The 17,394-nt window shown below is 43.4% G+C and overlaps 1 protein-coding gene across 1 annotated transcript in view; it reads right to left on the bottom strand.

The window, feature by feature from the left end:
• The window catches only part of Slc17a5 (solute carrier family 17 member 5), a 42,327-nt gene that overhangs the window by 9,536 nt on the left and 15,397 nt on the right, over window positions 1–17,394 (bottom strand). The window contains exons 5-9 of the mRNA XM_028786347.1: window positions 13,915–14,001; window positions 11,201–11,319; window positions 9,566–9,724; window positions 8,027–8,159; window positions 5,204–5,351 (exon numbers count right to left, since the gene is read on the bottom strand). Coding sequence (XP_028642180.1) covers window positions 5,204–5,351; window positions 8,027–8,159; window positions 9,566–9,724; window positions 11,201–11,319; window positions 13,915–14,001 — 646 coding nt within the window. The remainder of the gene's footprint in view (window positions 1–5,203; window positions 5,352–8,026; window positions 8,160–9,565; window positions 9,725–11,200; window positions 11,320–13,914; window positions 14,002–17,394) is intronic.

Below are 17,394 nucleotides of genomic sequence, written 5' to 3'. Positions count from 1 at the left end.
GGCGGTTCCTCAGAAAATTGGGCATAGCATTACCCGAGGATCCAGCTATACCACTCCTAGGCATATACCCAGAAGATGCTCGAACATATAACAAGGACATATGCTCAACTATGTTCATAGCAGCCTTATTTATAATAGCCAGGAGCTGGAAAGAACCCAGATGTCCTTCAACTGAGGAATGGATTCAAAAAATGTGGTATATTTACACAATGGAGTATTACTCAGCTATTAAAAACAATGAATTCGAGAGGTTCCTTGGTAAATGGATGGAACTAGAAATTATCATCCTGAGTGAGGTAAGCCAATCACAAAAGAAGACACATGGTATTCACTCACTGATTATTGGATATTAGCCTAGAACCTTGAAATGCCCAAGATGCAACTCACAGGCCACATGAAGCCCATAAAGAAGGAAGACCAAGTGAGGGTGATTTGGTCCTTCTTAGAAGGAGCAACAAAATACTCAAGGGAGCAAATATGGAGACAAAGTGAGGGACAGAAACTGAAGGAGGGGCCATCTCAAGACCACCCCACCTGAGTATCTATCCCATGTGCAATCACCAAAGGTAGATGCTGATGTGGAAGACAGGAAGTGCATGCTGATAAGAGCCTGATATGGATATCTCCTCAGAGGCCTTCAAGAGTCAGACATATTCAGAGGCAGATGCTCACAACTAGCCATTGAACTGATCATGGGGTTCTCAATAGAGGAGTTAGAGTGAAGACTGAAGGAGCTGAAAGGGTTTGTGGCACCATGAGGAGAGCAACAATACCAACCAACCACAGCTCCCAGGGTCTAAACCACCAGCCTGGGAGCACTTAGGGGGGGATCCAGGGCTTCAGCTGAATATGTAAAAGTGGAGGGCCCTGCTGGGCATAGGTGGAAGAAGAGAACCTTGACCTCATGAAGGCTGGATGCCCCAGGGGGTGGGAATTTTGAGGGTGGGGAGGTGGGAGTGGGGGGGTGTAGATAGAGGTTACATCCACAGAGAAGAAAGAGGAGGGGCGAGGGGATTGGGGGTTCCGAGGGGGTGGTGGGGGATGGGGTAAGGGGACAACATAGGAAATGTAAATAAATCATCCAATAAAAAAAAAAAATAAAAAAAAAATAAGTACTTTCCGTATTTCATCTAATAGTAAGATCAGATCTGTGAAGGCTAAGGAGCTAGGCTCGGTGGGGAGGAGTGTTTGCTGGGCTGTTGTTGAATTAGAATCTCAGCGCCCATGAGATAAGACACACAAGGCATCCTTGAAAATGTCTCTAACTCCAGCTTCACAGCAAATGGATCAATCATGACTGTTGGAGTTTGCTGGTTCGAGCCTAGCCAAGACTTGAGCTCACGGCTCAAAAGGTGCAGGAAGAGAGCCAGCAGCCTCTGGTGTTCTCTTCCCGCCTCTGGATGCACACAGGCTCACGAGCTTTGAGCTGTGGCTTTGCTGCAGAGATTCTGAGCATCCTTAGCACCTTTATAGAGGAGGAGTGCAGAAGAACTGGAGATGGTTATTTTCTTCTACCTTGTCTTATGGCTAAGGGATCGAGTGTGTGTAAAGTGCTAGGTTCTATTCCGTGTGTGTGTGTGTGCGTGTGTAAAATTTCATTTGCTTTCTTTTGTGAGTATATTAACATGCTTAGGTTTCTTTTATTTTATTTTATTTTATTATTATTATTATTTTTTTTTTTTTGGTTTTTCGAGACAGGGTTTCTCTGTATAGCTCCTCTGGCTGTCCTGGAACTCACTCTATAGACCAGGCTGGCCTCAAATTCAGAAATCTGCCTGCCTCTGCCTCCCAAGTACTGGGATTAAAGGCATGTGTCACCACTGCCCAGCTCTTTTATCTTAAGACAAAAGAAAACATGTTTTTTTTTTCACACCATGTGTCCCAGAACTAGATGGAACATGAAGTTGACTTGTTTAAGCCTCTTTTGTTATGACATAGCAAGATACACCCAAGTCTTTGTGCCTCTCCTATAAATTCCTCTGTCTTGAATACTAGCCCTTTCCCCTGTTTTGTGGTGCTGGGGACCAATATCCCTAGGACTCAACCATGGTGAGGAAAGTGTTCTACCACTTAACTATATCCTCAACCCCTAGATACACTCTTTCTTTTCTTTCCTTATTTCTTTCCTTTTGAGACAGGGTTTCTCTGTGTAGCCCTGGTTGTCGTGGAACACACTCTGTAGACCAGGCTGGCCTTGAACTCAAGGATCTACCTGCCTCTGCCTCCTGTGCTAGGATTAAAGGTGGGTGCCACCAAACCCAGCTGATAGACTGTTTCTTCTGATTGGCTAACTTCTTTGCACTGTTTCTTCAGACTTCTGTATTATTTAAATGTCTCAGCCATAATTTCTTGCTTTTATGAAACAGGCTCACACTGTGTAGGCCAGGCTGGCTTCAACCTGTCATCCTTTGAATATGAGGATTATGGACATGTTCCACAAAAAGGATGCTTTACTTGTGTGACTTTCTTGTCTCCCACCATTGAGTAGGCTGTCTGTTAGGGCTTATACAGACAGATATTTAGTATTTGTTGAAAAAAGATTATACTATACTACAATTGCTTAATTTTAATTGGTTCATTCTTGTCTTTGACTAATCTCGAAAGCAGGCTGGCCTGGTCTACTCAAGAGATTCACCTGCCTCTGCCTCCCAATACTGGGATTAAAGGTATGTACCACCATTGTCTGGCAAAGTGTTTATTATTATAGTTATGTTTATACCTTTCAAATTATCACTAAATTCAACCAAGTTTCTTTGCAATTAACTTTTACTATTTAAACTCTTTTAGTTCATACCTTATTAAATATATATAATTCAACAAACAGTTCCTAGTTTGTAAAGTTCAATAAACTCTTCCTTTATATTTTACAGTTAAGGTTGCTGGTATATAGTAAATCCTCCCAACATTAGGGTCATTCTTTTGTGACTAAAAACAACAGGCAGGTTGGAATTAGAGATGTGAGCTTCCACACGGTTGGTGTTCTGTGGTCTGTGGGTGCCGGGAATGGTCCTATGTGGTGCAGCTCTAAGGCTGTCTAGTTGGAAGGAGCTTGCCCCTTATCATGAAGATTAATCATTCTCTTCTTCAGCTGAGGAGCTGGATCTCAGGACTTCATATGCACAGGTAGTGCTCTACCAGCTGAGCTCCAAGTTGAAACCCCAAGCTTGTTTCACTTTGTTTTTTGTTTTGCTTTTTTCATATGAGAGCAGATTCATTCCAAAAGACTGTTCAGGTTTTTTCTTGAAAAAATTTGAAACAGTCTCAATGTGTAGCCCAGGCTAGCTCTGAACTTCCTGTGATCCTCCTGGCTCAGCCTCCATGATGCTAGGATTATAGAAGTGTGCCACCAGACCTAGTAAGGTCTGCTCAGGGTCTCTCTGTGGACAAGGGCTTGTCTTGGTGTGCTCACTAAGCAGAGAGGATTAACAGGGGTCAGAGGGCTCTGACATCTGGCTAGGTGCAGTCTGGGGTATTTCAAAGGTAAAAAAACAACTTCGCAATTCCTTCAAAAATAAATAGATATCCATTACTTCTTTTTTTTTTTTTTTTTTTTGGTTTTTCGAGACAGGGTTTCTCTGAGTAGCCCTGGCTGTCCTGGAACTCACTCTGTAGACCAGGCTAGCCTCAAACTCTCGAACTCAGAAATCCGCCTGCCTCTGCCTCCCAAGTGCTGGGATTAAAGGCGTGCGCCACCACCGCCCGGCTTCCATTACTTCTTATAAATGAAATACCCCAAGTTTTCTGAGGAGAGGTACTCAATCTAGTCCTTCCCTTTGTCTTAGCTGGAAGAAAAAGTTAGAGACATGTGACTCAGGGAGTATTTCCAGGGAGGTAGATATAAAATCTCGTTTGGGCTTAAAGTAAGAATTTTAGGTTCAGATTATGGAATTTAGCATTTGTTAGCTGTGTGGCATAGGAGAAGCCACTTAACTCCTCTAGACTTGAGTTTCTATAGAGTAAGACAAGAGCACCCGCCTACCTCACTGGACTTCTGAGGACAAACGAGAATGTTTATGTAAGAGGTTGGTAAGCAACCCCAGACTGGACACCTGTGTTTACATGCAGGCAATGTGCTAAATGTCAACTGGGCAGGTCTATGGCTCTACTCTCTATAATTTTTTGTTTTGTTTGTTTTTTTGAGACAGGGTCTCATACATGTGCAGCTGGTCTTGAACTGCAGCCAAGGCTGAGCCTGACCTTTTGTTCCTCCTGCTTCTACTTCCTCGATTCATAAAGTTATAATATATATCATGTTATATATATATTATAATATATAAATTTTTTCTCTCTAAGTCTTCATCTTGCTGGCTACATTTTTATTTATTTGTTTGTTTATTTGATACATAGTTTCTTGTGTCCTAGATTGGCCCTGAACTTCTGATTCTCCTGTTCTCATCTTCCAAATTCTAGGATTACAGGTGTCCCCTGCAGCGCTCAGTTCATGCGGTGCTGGCGACTGAGTCCGTAGCTTTGTGAATGCTAAGCAAGTACTCTACTAGCTGAGCTGAGTTCTTATCGTTGTCTCTGACAGAGAGGGCTTTGCTATTCATCTCTCCAATTAATGCCTCCCATGTGTCAAGCACCGTGGCAATTGCCAAGGATGGGCTATCACAGCGCTTATTTTAGCTGGTACAGACCCAAGTCACACTGTCAGTGCTGTATGCAGGAGAACTCCATGGATAGAGGTGGTGGCAGTTCAGGGTTTGAAAAATAACTGAAATCTAGCAATTTTTTTTTTTTTTTTTGGTTTTTCAAGACAGGGTTCCTCTGTGTAGCCCTGGCTGTCCTGGAACTCACTCTGTAGACCAGGCTGGCCTTGAACTCAGAAATCCGCCTGCCTCTGCCTCCCAAGTGCTGGGACTAGAGGTGTGCGACACCACTGCGTGGCCAGCAAAAAATTTAAAGTGATTCCTCTAGTAGTCAAATTTACGGAAAGCAGAACTAAGAATGGTCACTGCCAGGATGTGGGACTGGGAAATGTGGCATTAGCGCTGGTTTAAGGGACACAGAAGTCCAACTGCAGAGATGGAAAAGCTGAGAGATTGCAGGTGGTAATGGCTGCAAACAGAAGACTGTACTTCAGGCCACAGAACAGCACTTGATAACAGCTAAAGTGGCAAATTTTACATTATATATGTTTCACTATAACTGTAAGAAAAAAGAATTACAGTAATTCCCAGCAAACCTCTGTATTTGTACTCACGAAGGAGCGATATCCAGATGGTTGATGCTAAACCCAGAAGAAGCGAAGCCTCCCAGCGTTGTGGATATGGTTAGGAACGCAACAGCCAAAGAATAGTTACAGCCTATAAATCCAGCTGCGACTAGGAAAACCGCAGGGCCAACCATTCCTGGAGTTACAAAGTTGTAAGAGAGAAAGAAGCATCATTATTGTAGTTGCTCAATTTAAATCCATAGAACCTTGAGTTGGATGGTGCTGCCACCTACTGTAGAAACACTGAACTGCCTGGAAGACCGAAGTGTCTTCATTGCTTTCATCACTAGAAAGCAAGGCAGGAAACACGGGATATAACTCAAGTAATAAGAAAAGGAAACTCTCCCCCTGCCGTGCCCCCAAGTCTGCACGTGGTAAGGACTCAGTCTACATCTACAGAGCTGATCATCAAGGACAGAAAGACTGAAAAACACGGCAGAAGAGAGAAGCAACAGCTGTGGTTAAAGTTCACATCATCAAAGTAAACAAATTATACAGTAAACTTGACTGGGGGCTGAAGAGGTGGCTCAGTGGCTAAGAGTGCTTCCTGCTCACCAGAGGATCTAAGTGTGGCTCCTAGCACTCATGTCGGGTGGCTCACAACCACGTGTAACTCCCAGCTCCAGGGTGATCCACTGGCTTCTGCAATAGTACATACCCGCCATGCACACAGACAGACACAGAAATCTTACAAAAATAATAAACTCTGTTGGATGTAGTTAGAAATTTGATCCATCCTGATTCTAGGAGTTGATAACAAAATGCATATTATTACACACCACTGGTCCATGGAAGAGGAAAAAAAATCAGATTGAACCCAAAGGGAAATGATTTCCTTTACAGATGATCAAAGTCAGAATAGTATCTGAACAGGATAGGATAGGAACTCCTGTAGTGGGTGTTCGGCAGATGTTTGAAGAATTTACCAAGAGTGGGTCTTTTCACCATATTGTTTTTAAAACAGACTTATTTTATGTGTATGGGTGTTTTGCTTGCATGTATGTCTGTGCACACATGTATGTCTAATGCCTGTGGGGCTAGAAGAGGGCATCAGAGCCCATGGAGCTGTAGTTACAGACAGTTCTGGGAATGGGACTTGTGTTCTCTGTAAGAGCAGCCAGTTCTCTTAATTGCTGAGCCATTTTTTTTCTGGGCCCCAAATTTACATTTATTTATTTAGACAGGATCTTACTATGTAGTTCTGGCCTGCCACTTATTATGTAGACCAGGCTGGCCTCAAAGTCATAGAGGCCTTACTGCCTGCCTCTGCCTCCCAAAAACTGGAATTAAGGGAATATACCAGCATGCACAGACAAAATTGTCTTAAAACATGTTATTATTATGTTTGTTCAATGTACTCTCTGGTACTTGCAGAGGCCAGAAGAAGGTGTCAGAAAACCTGTAGGTGGAGTTAATAGGCAGGAACCAAAGTCAGGATCCATATGTGAACAAGGTAAAGGATTATTCTTTTTTGCTGCCGTGGCTTACTGATGTGAAGAGACATGCATTCTTGCTCTCCACTCCTGTTTTTGGTACAGAGCCCTCAGGCCTCTGGAGTTTCTGGAGTGATTAGGATTGCTTTTTGTTTGCTAATAACATGACTGGTGACACTTGGACCCATGGCCTTAGACTGTGTGTCCCAGTATTTTGAGACATCACCTGAGGGAGCTCAACCTGGTCTCAAACTAGTTATGATCCAGAAGACCTTGAATCCCTGATGCTCCTGGCTCTACTTCTCAAGAGCTGGGATCTTAGAGATGTATCATCAGGCCTGGCTCTCATTTTTGTGTGTGTGTTTTTGAGACAGAGTCTCATTATGTTACCCAGTCTGGCTTCACACTCCTGGCCTCAAATGATTCTCTGGCCTCAGCTTCCCCAGTCTCAGGACTACAGTACGACTGGACTACAGTGTGTACTACGTTGACTGGCTATCAAAAAGGCAAAGGTACCAGTCATCGAGGAGGATGTAACCACAATGACCACTGATTTACTCAGTCCTCCTGACATAATGAAGCCTCCTCAGAATCTCAGAAGGACAAGGTTTGGCTTGGGTGTAGTGGTCCAGGTCTACAATCCCAGCTCTTGACAGCTGGAGCAGGAAAGTTGTGAATTTTGAGGCCAAACCCAGGTAGCATAGCATGGAGAATCTGTCTTAGAAACAACCACCTGAGCTACCAACTAACCAAGTAACCACACTTGTAACTCCAGTACTCAGGTCAGTGAAGCAGGAGGATGACTTTTGGGTTCCAGGTTACCTGAGCTATAAAGTGAGTTACACACCAGTCTGGCCAGATGGTGAGATTTTGTGACAACAAACAGATAATCAACTGACAACAAAACCAGAGGACATGGACGAGGTCTAGGTGAGCTTCTGAGCAGCAGAACTCCTCGTGGTGTCCCTGGCAGATGGTGCACCTCTGAAGGGAGGTGGCTCCATAGCCCTTCCTACAGACCTTGGCCTAAGGATTCTTCTACCTGGCTATTTATCCATTCCCCCCGTAACAGCCTCTATAATAAATGAGCAGTCAGAAATAAAGTCTGTGCCCTGAGTTCTGTGAGTCAGTCTAGCAAATTAACTGAGCCCAAGGACAGGCCATGGGAACTTTAATTAACAGCCAGTTAAAAGTGTAGGTCTAGCCTCTAAGGTGGAAGAGGACAGTCTTGTGAGACTTAGCTGTTTCACACAGCTTGTGTGCTGCAAAACTGGTTGTGTGTGGGGAAATCTCCCACTTTCGTGATCAGAGGCAAAGGGGTTTAGAGTGTTATGTGTATGACTGGGAAACAAAACAAAACTTGGTTCATCTCACTTACCTACGAGGGTAAAAATTCTTCGAACGCTTATAGTTGAAAAATTCCACTTGACCCTTAAATAATCAGCGGCTTGACCACAGAGAATCATGCATAGCCAACAGCCAAAATAAGGCAATGCAGATAAAAACCCATTCTGGAAGAGGGGAGAAGATTCAAGATTAATCATGGCCCAACATACGAGTCGTAACCAGCCCTGACTACTTGGAAATAGCAGACACAGTGGAGCGATGTGGTGATGTCCACATATCACACATACATAATTAGCATTTGCAGCAGTCGTGGGACTCAGTCTGACTCATTCCTGTAATAGCTGGTCTCACGGGAAACAGTACTGTCTGCTCCAGGTCCTCATGGATGTTACCTTTTTTGTTTGTCTGTTTGTTTGTTTTTCAAGACAAGGTTTCTCTGTGTAGCCCTGACTGTCCTGAACCTCACTCTGTAGACCAGGCTGGCCTCAAACTCACAGAGATCCACCTGCCTCCTGAGTGCTGGGATTAAAGGAATGTGCCCCCATATCTGGCTACTTTAAAGTTTCAAAATACAATTTTGCACACAAGCTTCTCAGAACAAGCCCTATTGTGAGCAAAGGACATCTCATAAGTTTCATGAATATGCTGATTTTTAAGGAAAAAGTCAGTTTGAACTGTGTTTCTTATGCAGCTACAGATTTATTTTCAAACACTATTCTCATTCAATGAGATAGAATCTCAGAGTCAGAGTCTCTCTCTCTCTCTCTCTCTCTCTCTCTCTCTCTCTCTCTCTCACACACACACACACACACACACACACACACACACACACATGGGTGGTAGGAGAAAACATAGTATAGCAAGCTGGACCCTGGTGGATCTCTGTGAGTTCAAGGCCAGCCTGCTCTACCAAGTGAGTTCCTGGACAGCCAGAGCTACAAAGAGAAACCCTGTCTCAAACAAACAAACAAACAAACAAACAAACAAACCAACCAACCAACCAACAAAACAAAGAGAAAAAAACAAGCAACAACAGAAAACCCCCAAAAATTGGTACAGCAGCACAAAAGACAGGTGTTTTAGTTAGGGTCACTATTGCTGTGATGAAGCACCATGACCAAAGCAACTTTGGGAGGAAAGGGTTTATTGGTTACATAGCATAAATCACAGTCCACTCAGGGAAGCTCAGGCGAGAACTCAAACCAGGCGGGGACCTGGGAGCAAGAGCTGATGCAGGGGCCATGGAGGAGTGCTGCTCACACTGGCTTGCTCCCCAGGGGTTGTTCACTTGGCTTTCTTATAGAACCAGGACCAGCATCCCCAGAAGGCCCCACTCACAACAGGCTGCATCAATCACTAATGAAAGAAATGCACCACAGGCTTGCCTACAGCCTGATCTTACGGAGGCACTTTCTCAATGGAGGTTCTCACCTCTCAGATGACTTAGCTTGTAACAAGCAGACATAAAAACTAGCCAGCACAGAGGAAAATGATGGAATTTGACAAAGGTGAAAAGGAGCTGTGGGTGTGGCTCTGAATGATTCTATAGCAGACAGTCATTTCCTCTTACCTCTTGAACATTGAACCTTAGGATTTCTTTCATATAGGTCGGCAATAAAGTCAACAAAGTGTAGAAGGTCCAGTTGTAGGAGAAGTGTGCTACTACAATTGCCCAAAGTGGCAATGACTTCAAGATGGATGCCCATGGCACCACCTTCTGCGAAGAAAGCTGAAGGAAAGGCCAAATTAGGAGATGCGACAGCTCTGTTAACGCTTAACCACACACGCCATTGGCTAAAACTCAGTCTAGAACACACAACACCAAACTCAGCTGTGCATTCTAGAGCTGAACATAGACTCTGTGAAATGCTAAGTAACAAAATAATTAACCAATTTTAGTTGTTTCATTAAACATATTAACTAGAGAGAATCTATGACTGATCAGAGGAGAACATAAGTAGAGTAGAGTTACAAATGTCACCAAAGCCATGTGTGTCTGAGCCACTTTAAACAACAGTGGTTCTTTAAAATGGAGAATGCTGTCAGTATCACAGCTGGAAGCTGCCATGAGGGAAAAGTGAAGAAGACTGGAAGGTCTTATTAGGATCTGCTTTTCATTATCAAGTCTTCTTAGATTAAAATGGTTTATAGGAACTGTGCATGCTGGGTGTGGTGCTGCACACCTGTAGCCTCAGAGGATCAGGAGGTTTCAGCTGGAGGGTGATGTGAGCTCAGAGTTTGAGGCTAGCCTGTGCAGTGTCACCATCTCAGGGAAGGAAACAGGAACAAAGAGTGAAACCAGATGAGGGCTTTATATGCAGCCACATGACGGGGCTTTCAGAGCAGGGGTATCTGAGATGATGCACCGGGTCAAAGAAAGCCATTTGACAAAGTAGGAGAAAAGGTTTAGCCATTGAGAGTGCATATTTCTCTTGCAGAGGACCTGAGTTTGGTCCCCTGAATCCACCATGGGTGGCTTATATCCTTCTATAACTCCTGGGGACCTGACACTTCTGGCTTTGGAGGGTAACTCCATTCTTATACACATACTGACACACAGACAAATATACATACTTTAGACATATAAAAATAATTCTCAATTTAAAAAGACATGAAGATTTCTATTTATACTCATTTTAATTCTAAAACAGATGTTAAACTACTAATATTTAATAAATGGGTTGGCCCTGGAGTATGGGTTAGTCACATGTGGTAGAATTCCCCAATTCAAGGCAGTTAATAAAGGCACCCTCTTTGTCTGTCTGTCCTCAGTTTGCACCTGACTACTCAGATGGACTCCTGGGTGTTTATGCTCTCTCACTGAGCCACACCCTTAGTTCCTAGAATGACATTGAGAAGAAATTAGTTTTAGTTCAGAAAGAACTGCACTTCCTCAGCCAGTATTTTAAACACTTATTTCATTTGCTTATCCTAATTTGCCTATGAACAACAAAAAGATCTATTTCAAAAATTGTTATATCATTTTTTTCAAAAAAGATTTATTTATTTTATGTATATGAGTGCACTGTAGCTGTCTTCAGACACATTAGAAGAGGGCACTGGATCCCATTCCAGATGGTTGTGAACCACTATGTGGTTGCTGGGAATTGAACTCAGGACCTCTGGAAGAGCAGTTAGTACTCTTTATCTCTGAGCCATCTCTGAGCCCTGTTATGTCAATTTTTAAATGTGCCAGAGTCCTTACCTGATTTTTTAATGATGAAACAATGTATTCTTTTTCATAATGGGAGATTGTCTTGTGAGTTTCTGGTGTATCACTGACTATCCACATCCATAACATAAACCAGACAATTCCAACTATACCTTAAAATAGAAAGGTAACAGTTATATACAATTTGAATGTATCAACAGCATTTTGTACACATCTTGACTAGATTACATATCTATAAATGTAATGTAAAATTAGATTTAATTTCAGGCTTCAGCTCTGCAGTAGAATATTACTATTTTTTTTTTTTTTTTTTTTTTTTTTTGGTTTTTCGAGACAGGGTTTCTCTGTATAGCCCTGGCTGTCCTGGAACTCACTCTGTAGACCAGGCTGGCCTCGAACTCAGAAATCCGCCTGCCTCTGCCTCCCAAGTGCTGGGATTAAAGGCGTGCGCCACCAACGCCTGGCTTAGAATATTACTATTACTCTCTATGCACTTGGGGGATGATTTGAGACAGGATTTTGCTAGGTAGCTCTGCCTGGCTAGGTATTCGATATGAAGCTCAGGCTAAACTTAAGACAATTTTCCTGCTTCAACTGCTGGGATGACAGGTGTGTGTGATCATGCACAGCCTCAAATACTCTTTAATGAAATGAATCGAAGACTCAGCCGATCCAGGTCTGCAGATAGACAGACTTATAAGGGTCTATAGATTTTTGCTTTGTTTAAATCTTCCTGCCTTAGTTTCCCAGTCTCCCAAGCCCCACCATGGCCATTTTGGCTGAGTACAAAATTTTAAGACTTATTTCGTTGTGCTAATACAATTAATTCCAGAACATTTTTATAACCAGAAAAGAAAACCTGTGACAATTAATAGTTAGTCTTTTGCTTGTTTTTTTTTTTTTTTTGAGACAGGGTTTCTCTGTACAGTCCTGGCTGTCCTGGAACTCACTCTGTAGACCAGGCTGGCCTTGAACTCAGAAATCCACCTGCCTCTGTCTCCCAAGTGCTGGGATTAAAGGCGTGCGCCACCACCGCCCGGCGAGTATTTTCAAAACACATTTTCGTAACCCCGAGAGAGGAACTTGTCACAGTGTGACACTAAAGGCCAGGACTCAACAGTAGTTTCTAGAGAAGCACATTCCAAAGCTAACAGGTCAAACTGGGTTAGCTCCTGTCAGCCCTAACAACATGGGAAACCAGTTTACTGTGTTTTAGAACACTGTGATTCGGCAATGTTTCCTTCAGTGAGTTAGAGTACAGTTTAGGGCTTTTTTTCCCCTGTTGTTTTGTTTGTTTTGATTTTTAACTTTTTAACTTTGGTTGTCCTGCAACGTGCTCTGTAAACCAGGCTGGCCTCAAACTCAGAGATCCATCTGCCTCTGCCTCCAAGGCAGTGAGATTAAAGGCGTGCGCCACCACTGCCCGGCCTAGAGTAGCACTTCTTCTTTTTTTTTTTTTTTTTTTAAAGATTTTATTTATTTCATGTATGTAAGTGCACTGTTGCTGTCTTCAGACACACCAGAAGATCTCATTATAGATGGTTGTGAGCCACCATGTGGTTGCTGGGAATTGAACTCAGGACCTCTGGAAGAAGAGATGGTGCTCTTAACCACTGAGCCATCTCTCCAGCCCTAGAGTAGCACTTCTTAAGCCCTTTCTACTGAGAAATTTTTACACAACTCTGTATATATAGGTACATAAAACTGTAATACAAATAAAATATTCACTAGTATCAAATAAAAGAAACTTACTTTAAGTTCTTTGTTCCTCACTTGATTTGCCTACTTAGGAAAGATAGAAGATGACTTGCATACTGAGACGGATGTGTTTGTTCTTACAGAGAGCTTTAAACACTGATGACTATTTCACATTTGCAGTGTGCAGAGCATCCTTGAGCCTTCTCAGGGTTGACTTCCATCTTGTGAAGGTCAATTCTGAGAACAGCACTTTGTATGCATGGGACAGGAGAGCAGAAACGTGTTTAGGGTCATCTCAACTCTTGGAAATTCTCCTCTGAGCCCGAGCCAAAAACTCACTGAATGGTTCTTTCTTATGAATCTCAACTCGGCGATTCAAACAGTAATTATGGTTTTGTCTTTTCGAGATGGGGTTTCTCTGTGTAGTGTGGCTGTCCTAAAACTGTAGACCAGCTGTCCTCAGCCTCAGAGATCCACCTGTCTCTACCCCAGTGCTGGGATTAAAGGCATGCACCACCACTGCCGGCTCAAACACTAATTTTTAAAATTACTCACTCCGATCCAACCCAAAGATACACTGATTTGATACTTACAAGATGAAGAGTCACAATAGGGGAACACTGTCTTTTGCTTTCTATGGTAAACAATTCCACTTCTAGAACAGCAGAAAACTTCACATGTATAGTGAAAGCATTACAGTTTATAACATACAATGCTCTCGACTCTGAGCTGATGTGTTTCAGATGCCTGTGGCAGATGTGTATCCCAAGTGCATGTTCCATCAGAACCTAGGCTGCAGTGAAGTCACATGTCACAACACGGTCACAACCTGCCACAAGAAGGACCTCAGATACCTTACACGTTTGACTCTGAATTACTGTTTAGTCAGTGTGTGTTCAGAAACCTTTTACTAAATTTTTACGAACCTCCATGTTCAGTTATGAAATTCTTTCAGTTAGGAAGCCGGGAGACAGAACCACATTTAAATGTAATCAACTACTATAACATTTTAAATTTATGTTATAATTGAGTTAAAGATTTATACTTACCAAAAAGATAGAAGACATAAGTCCAGTTCATATAGTAGCAAATCATTCCGGAAAGAGGAAGTGAGATTACTGTTCCAAGCTGGGCTCCTAGATCAACACAGGAAGACTCTGTAAGCCCTGGGGAAAGGTGAACGCAGGAAAGGGCTACAGGAACTACGGAACCAGAAGCAGCCACAGTCCAGCACGCCCTACAGTCCAGCACGCCCTACAGGATCATGTTCTAAGAAATGTAAAGCATACATGTATATGTATACAGTTACAGTAGTTACAACTGTGCAGATATTGAGGAATACAAGATGCCACTTGGTATGAGAGCCATGCATGGTGCTGCACGCTGTAATCCCAGCACTGGAGAGGCTGATGTAGGAGGCCAGCGGGTATGGGCGTGCTTGTTGAAATAAGAATGAGGCTTTCATAGTTTTACATATTATAAACAATTGTTTTATCAATAAAATACATTTTAACCTTGCAAGACATTTTAGTTAAGTGCAATGAGGGCTAAATGATTGTGTGTGTGTGTGTGTGTGTATATGTGTGTGTGTGTATGTGTGTGTGTGTATATATATGTTTCTCTCTTTTTAAGTTGGGACAGAATTGTTCCCTATAGCCTGGGTGGTCTTGAACTCACTATGTAGCTCAGGCTTTTCTCAAATTTACATAACGCTCTTGCCACAGCTTTCCAGGTGCCAGGATTACAGGTGAGAACTACCCTGCTTGGCTAGATAACAGTTATTTACTTTTTAAGACAGGGTCTCGTGAAGCCTAGGGTAGCCCTGATTTCTATATGTAGCTAAGGGTGACCTTGAACTCCTAATCTTCCTGCCTCTACTTCTTAAGTACTGGAATTACAGATTCACATTGCTGTAACCTGGCTTAAACACTATTTCTGATCCCACGTTTTAGTCATAGGCAAGAGACAGATATAAACCAGTGGCTATTCCAAATTAGGAAGAAGCGCTGAACAATGTAGGGCTCAAATTTAAGAGATATTTCTGACATCCCCAAGCAAAGGCAAGATGTACGGAATAGCAACTGGACTTTGAAAAGATGGTTAAGATTCAGTCTCAGAGCAGCAAAGAAAGACAATGAGGAAGTACAGTAGCTGGAGGTGGTGCATGTCCTCAATCCCAGCACTGAGGAGGCAGGGGCAGCGATGTCTCAAACACAACAACAACCAACTAACTGACCAACCAAACAAGAAACCAAATCCAAAAGCAAAGTCAAACAAAACAAGAGCAGGAAGCAGTGATAGGATGGACCGAGGGCTGAAAACAGGAAAGCAGACAATGGATCTGGGAACTTCACTGGGGTAAAAGGAAGGAACAGAGATAAAGCCTGAGAAGTAGATTGCAGGGTCTCGGAGAACTGAACTCTGTGGAGGGCACAGTGTGCCAGGGCAGAGCGGGAACACTGCCCAGCTGGAGCATGGCAGTCAAGAGTGCCAGCATCCGACCCAGGAGAGGCAGCACAGTGAGTAGCACCTAGTCTTGAGTTTATTATCAGACTTCTGAGGTCAATCTCACTGCTGCCAGAAAAGAAAGGCCTTTAGATTATAAACTGAATGTCTCTCACTTGGTTAAGTACCTGTAACCTGGGCTGGAGAGATGGCTCAGCGGTTAAGAGCACTGACTGCTCTTCCAGAGGTCCTGAGTTCAATTCCCAGCACCCACATGGTGGCTCACAACCATCTGTAATGGGATCCAATGCCCTCTTCTGGTGTTTCTGAAGACAGCTATAGTGTACTCATATTCATAAAGAGAAATGATTAAAAAAAAAGAAGAAGAACCTGTAACCTTTGCCCTCAAACCATGTAGCTGCTACTGAGTCAACTACAGATCCTCTTGCCTTGGCCTCCTAAGGACTGGGCTTACAGCATGCACAACCGACGCCTGGTTTGTTCTGTGCCTGAGATCGAACCTAGGGCCTGACTCATGCTATGCAAGTGGTCTACCAGTGGAGTTACACCCTCAGTCCGTGGCTAATTTGTTTTCACCCTTCTGATTCTGGCTTAAAAACCACTGCAGACAAATCTTTCTTAATCACTGTACCAGGCAGTGGTGGCTCACACTTTTAATTCCAGCATTTGGGAGGCAGAGGCAGGTGGATCTCTGAGTTTGAGGCAAGCCTGGTCTATAGACAGTGTTCCCAGGACAGCCAGGGCTACAAAGAGAAACACTGTCTTGAAAAAAAAAAATTAATCACTGTATTTAAGATTAGTCAGAGCTGGGCGGTGGTGGCGCACTCCTTTAATCCCAGCACTTGGGAGGCAGAGGCAGGCGGATTTCTGAGTTCGAGGCCAGCCTGGTCTACAGAGTGAGTTCCAGGACAGCCAGGACTATACAGAGAAACCCTGTCTCACCCCCCCTTCCCCCCCCAAAAAAAATTAGTCAGGTAGAAAATTTTCCACTCAGTCAATGGAAAACAAGCAAGTATTTCTTACACAATCTAGTAAAATTATAATTTACCCATAAAACTCATGTTATCTCACTTGCAGCTCTAAACGAGAACAAATGCACAAGACAGAGATGCATGGAGGGAAGAGCTGAGAGTAATAATGTGCTTCCTGCACAGTCAAGCCAGAAATCATGTTAAAGGGGATGGAGAGATGGCCTAGCAATTAAGAGCACTTGCGGTTGCTCTTGCAGAGGACCTGGATTTGTCTCCCAGCACCTGAAAGGACATGGCGAGCATGGCTCTGGCAGGTCTTGCCCTTCCCCTATTCTCTCCGCCTTGCTAAATACTGTTAGAGTATATTTCTAACACTACCCACCAAGGTCCATTGCCTTCTTTGGCCACTTCCTCCTCCTGAGGCCGACTGCCAAGTTCTAGCTATCAAACTCTTGAAGTCCAGCAATCAAAAGCCCCCTTTGGCCACTTTAACCTGTCCAATCAAAACAGAACACCTCATCCTAACGGAAGGTTCCTTCTTTACCTTTATAAACCGCCATTTGCCTAATGTGCCACATCTGTCTCCTCTCTATCCAGGGGCAGTCCTTTGTTCTCCAGGACAAATATTCCTTCCCCTTCTGCCTCATCCTCTCTCTCCTGTCTTCATCTCTTACTCCCTGCCCTCTGGGGCAAATAAATCTCTTTTGTGCTGAGAACCTCATCTCGGGTGTCTTGTGCTGAACCCAGTCCCTTCAGCCTCCATGTCAGGTGGCTCACATCCACCTGTAGTCCAGCCCCATGAGATCCCATACCCTCTGTCCTCTAGGGGTGTCTCCATGCACGCAACAGCACACACACTCAGACATACATAGTGTACACACACACACACACACACACACACACACACACACACACACACAATTAAGATCACATACTGTTCTTTTACAGGACCTGAATTCAACTCCTAATGTCCACACCAGGCAGCTCACAACTTCCTGTGACACCAGCTCCAGGGAATCTGATGCCACACTTGTGCACATGCACACACAAACATACGCACATACCCAAAATTAAAAATAAAATAAATCATGC

Source organism: Grammomys surdaster, unplaced genomic scaffold (assembly GCF_004785775.1).
Source record: "Grammomys surdaster isolate TR1022 unplaced genomic scaffold, NIH_TR_1.0 125476, whole genome shotgun sequence".
Classification (NCBI taxonomy): Eukaryota; Metazoa; Chordata; class Mammalia; order Rodentia; family Muridae; genus Grammomys; species Grammomys surdaster.
Note: the sequence above shows the minus strand (reverse complement) of the source record. Positions and strands in the feature narration are given on the sequence as shown.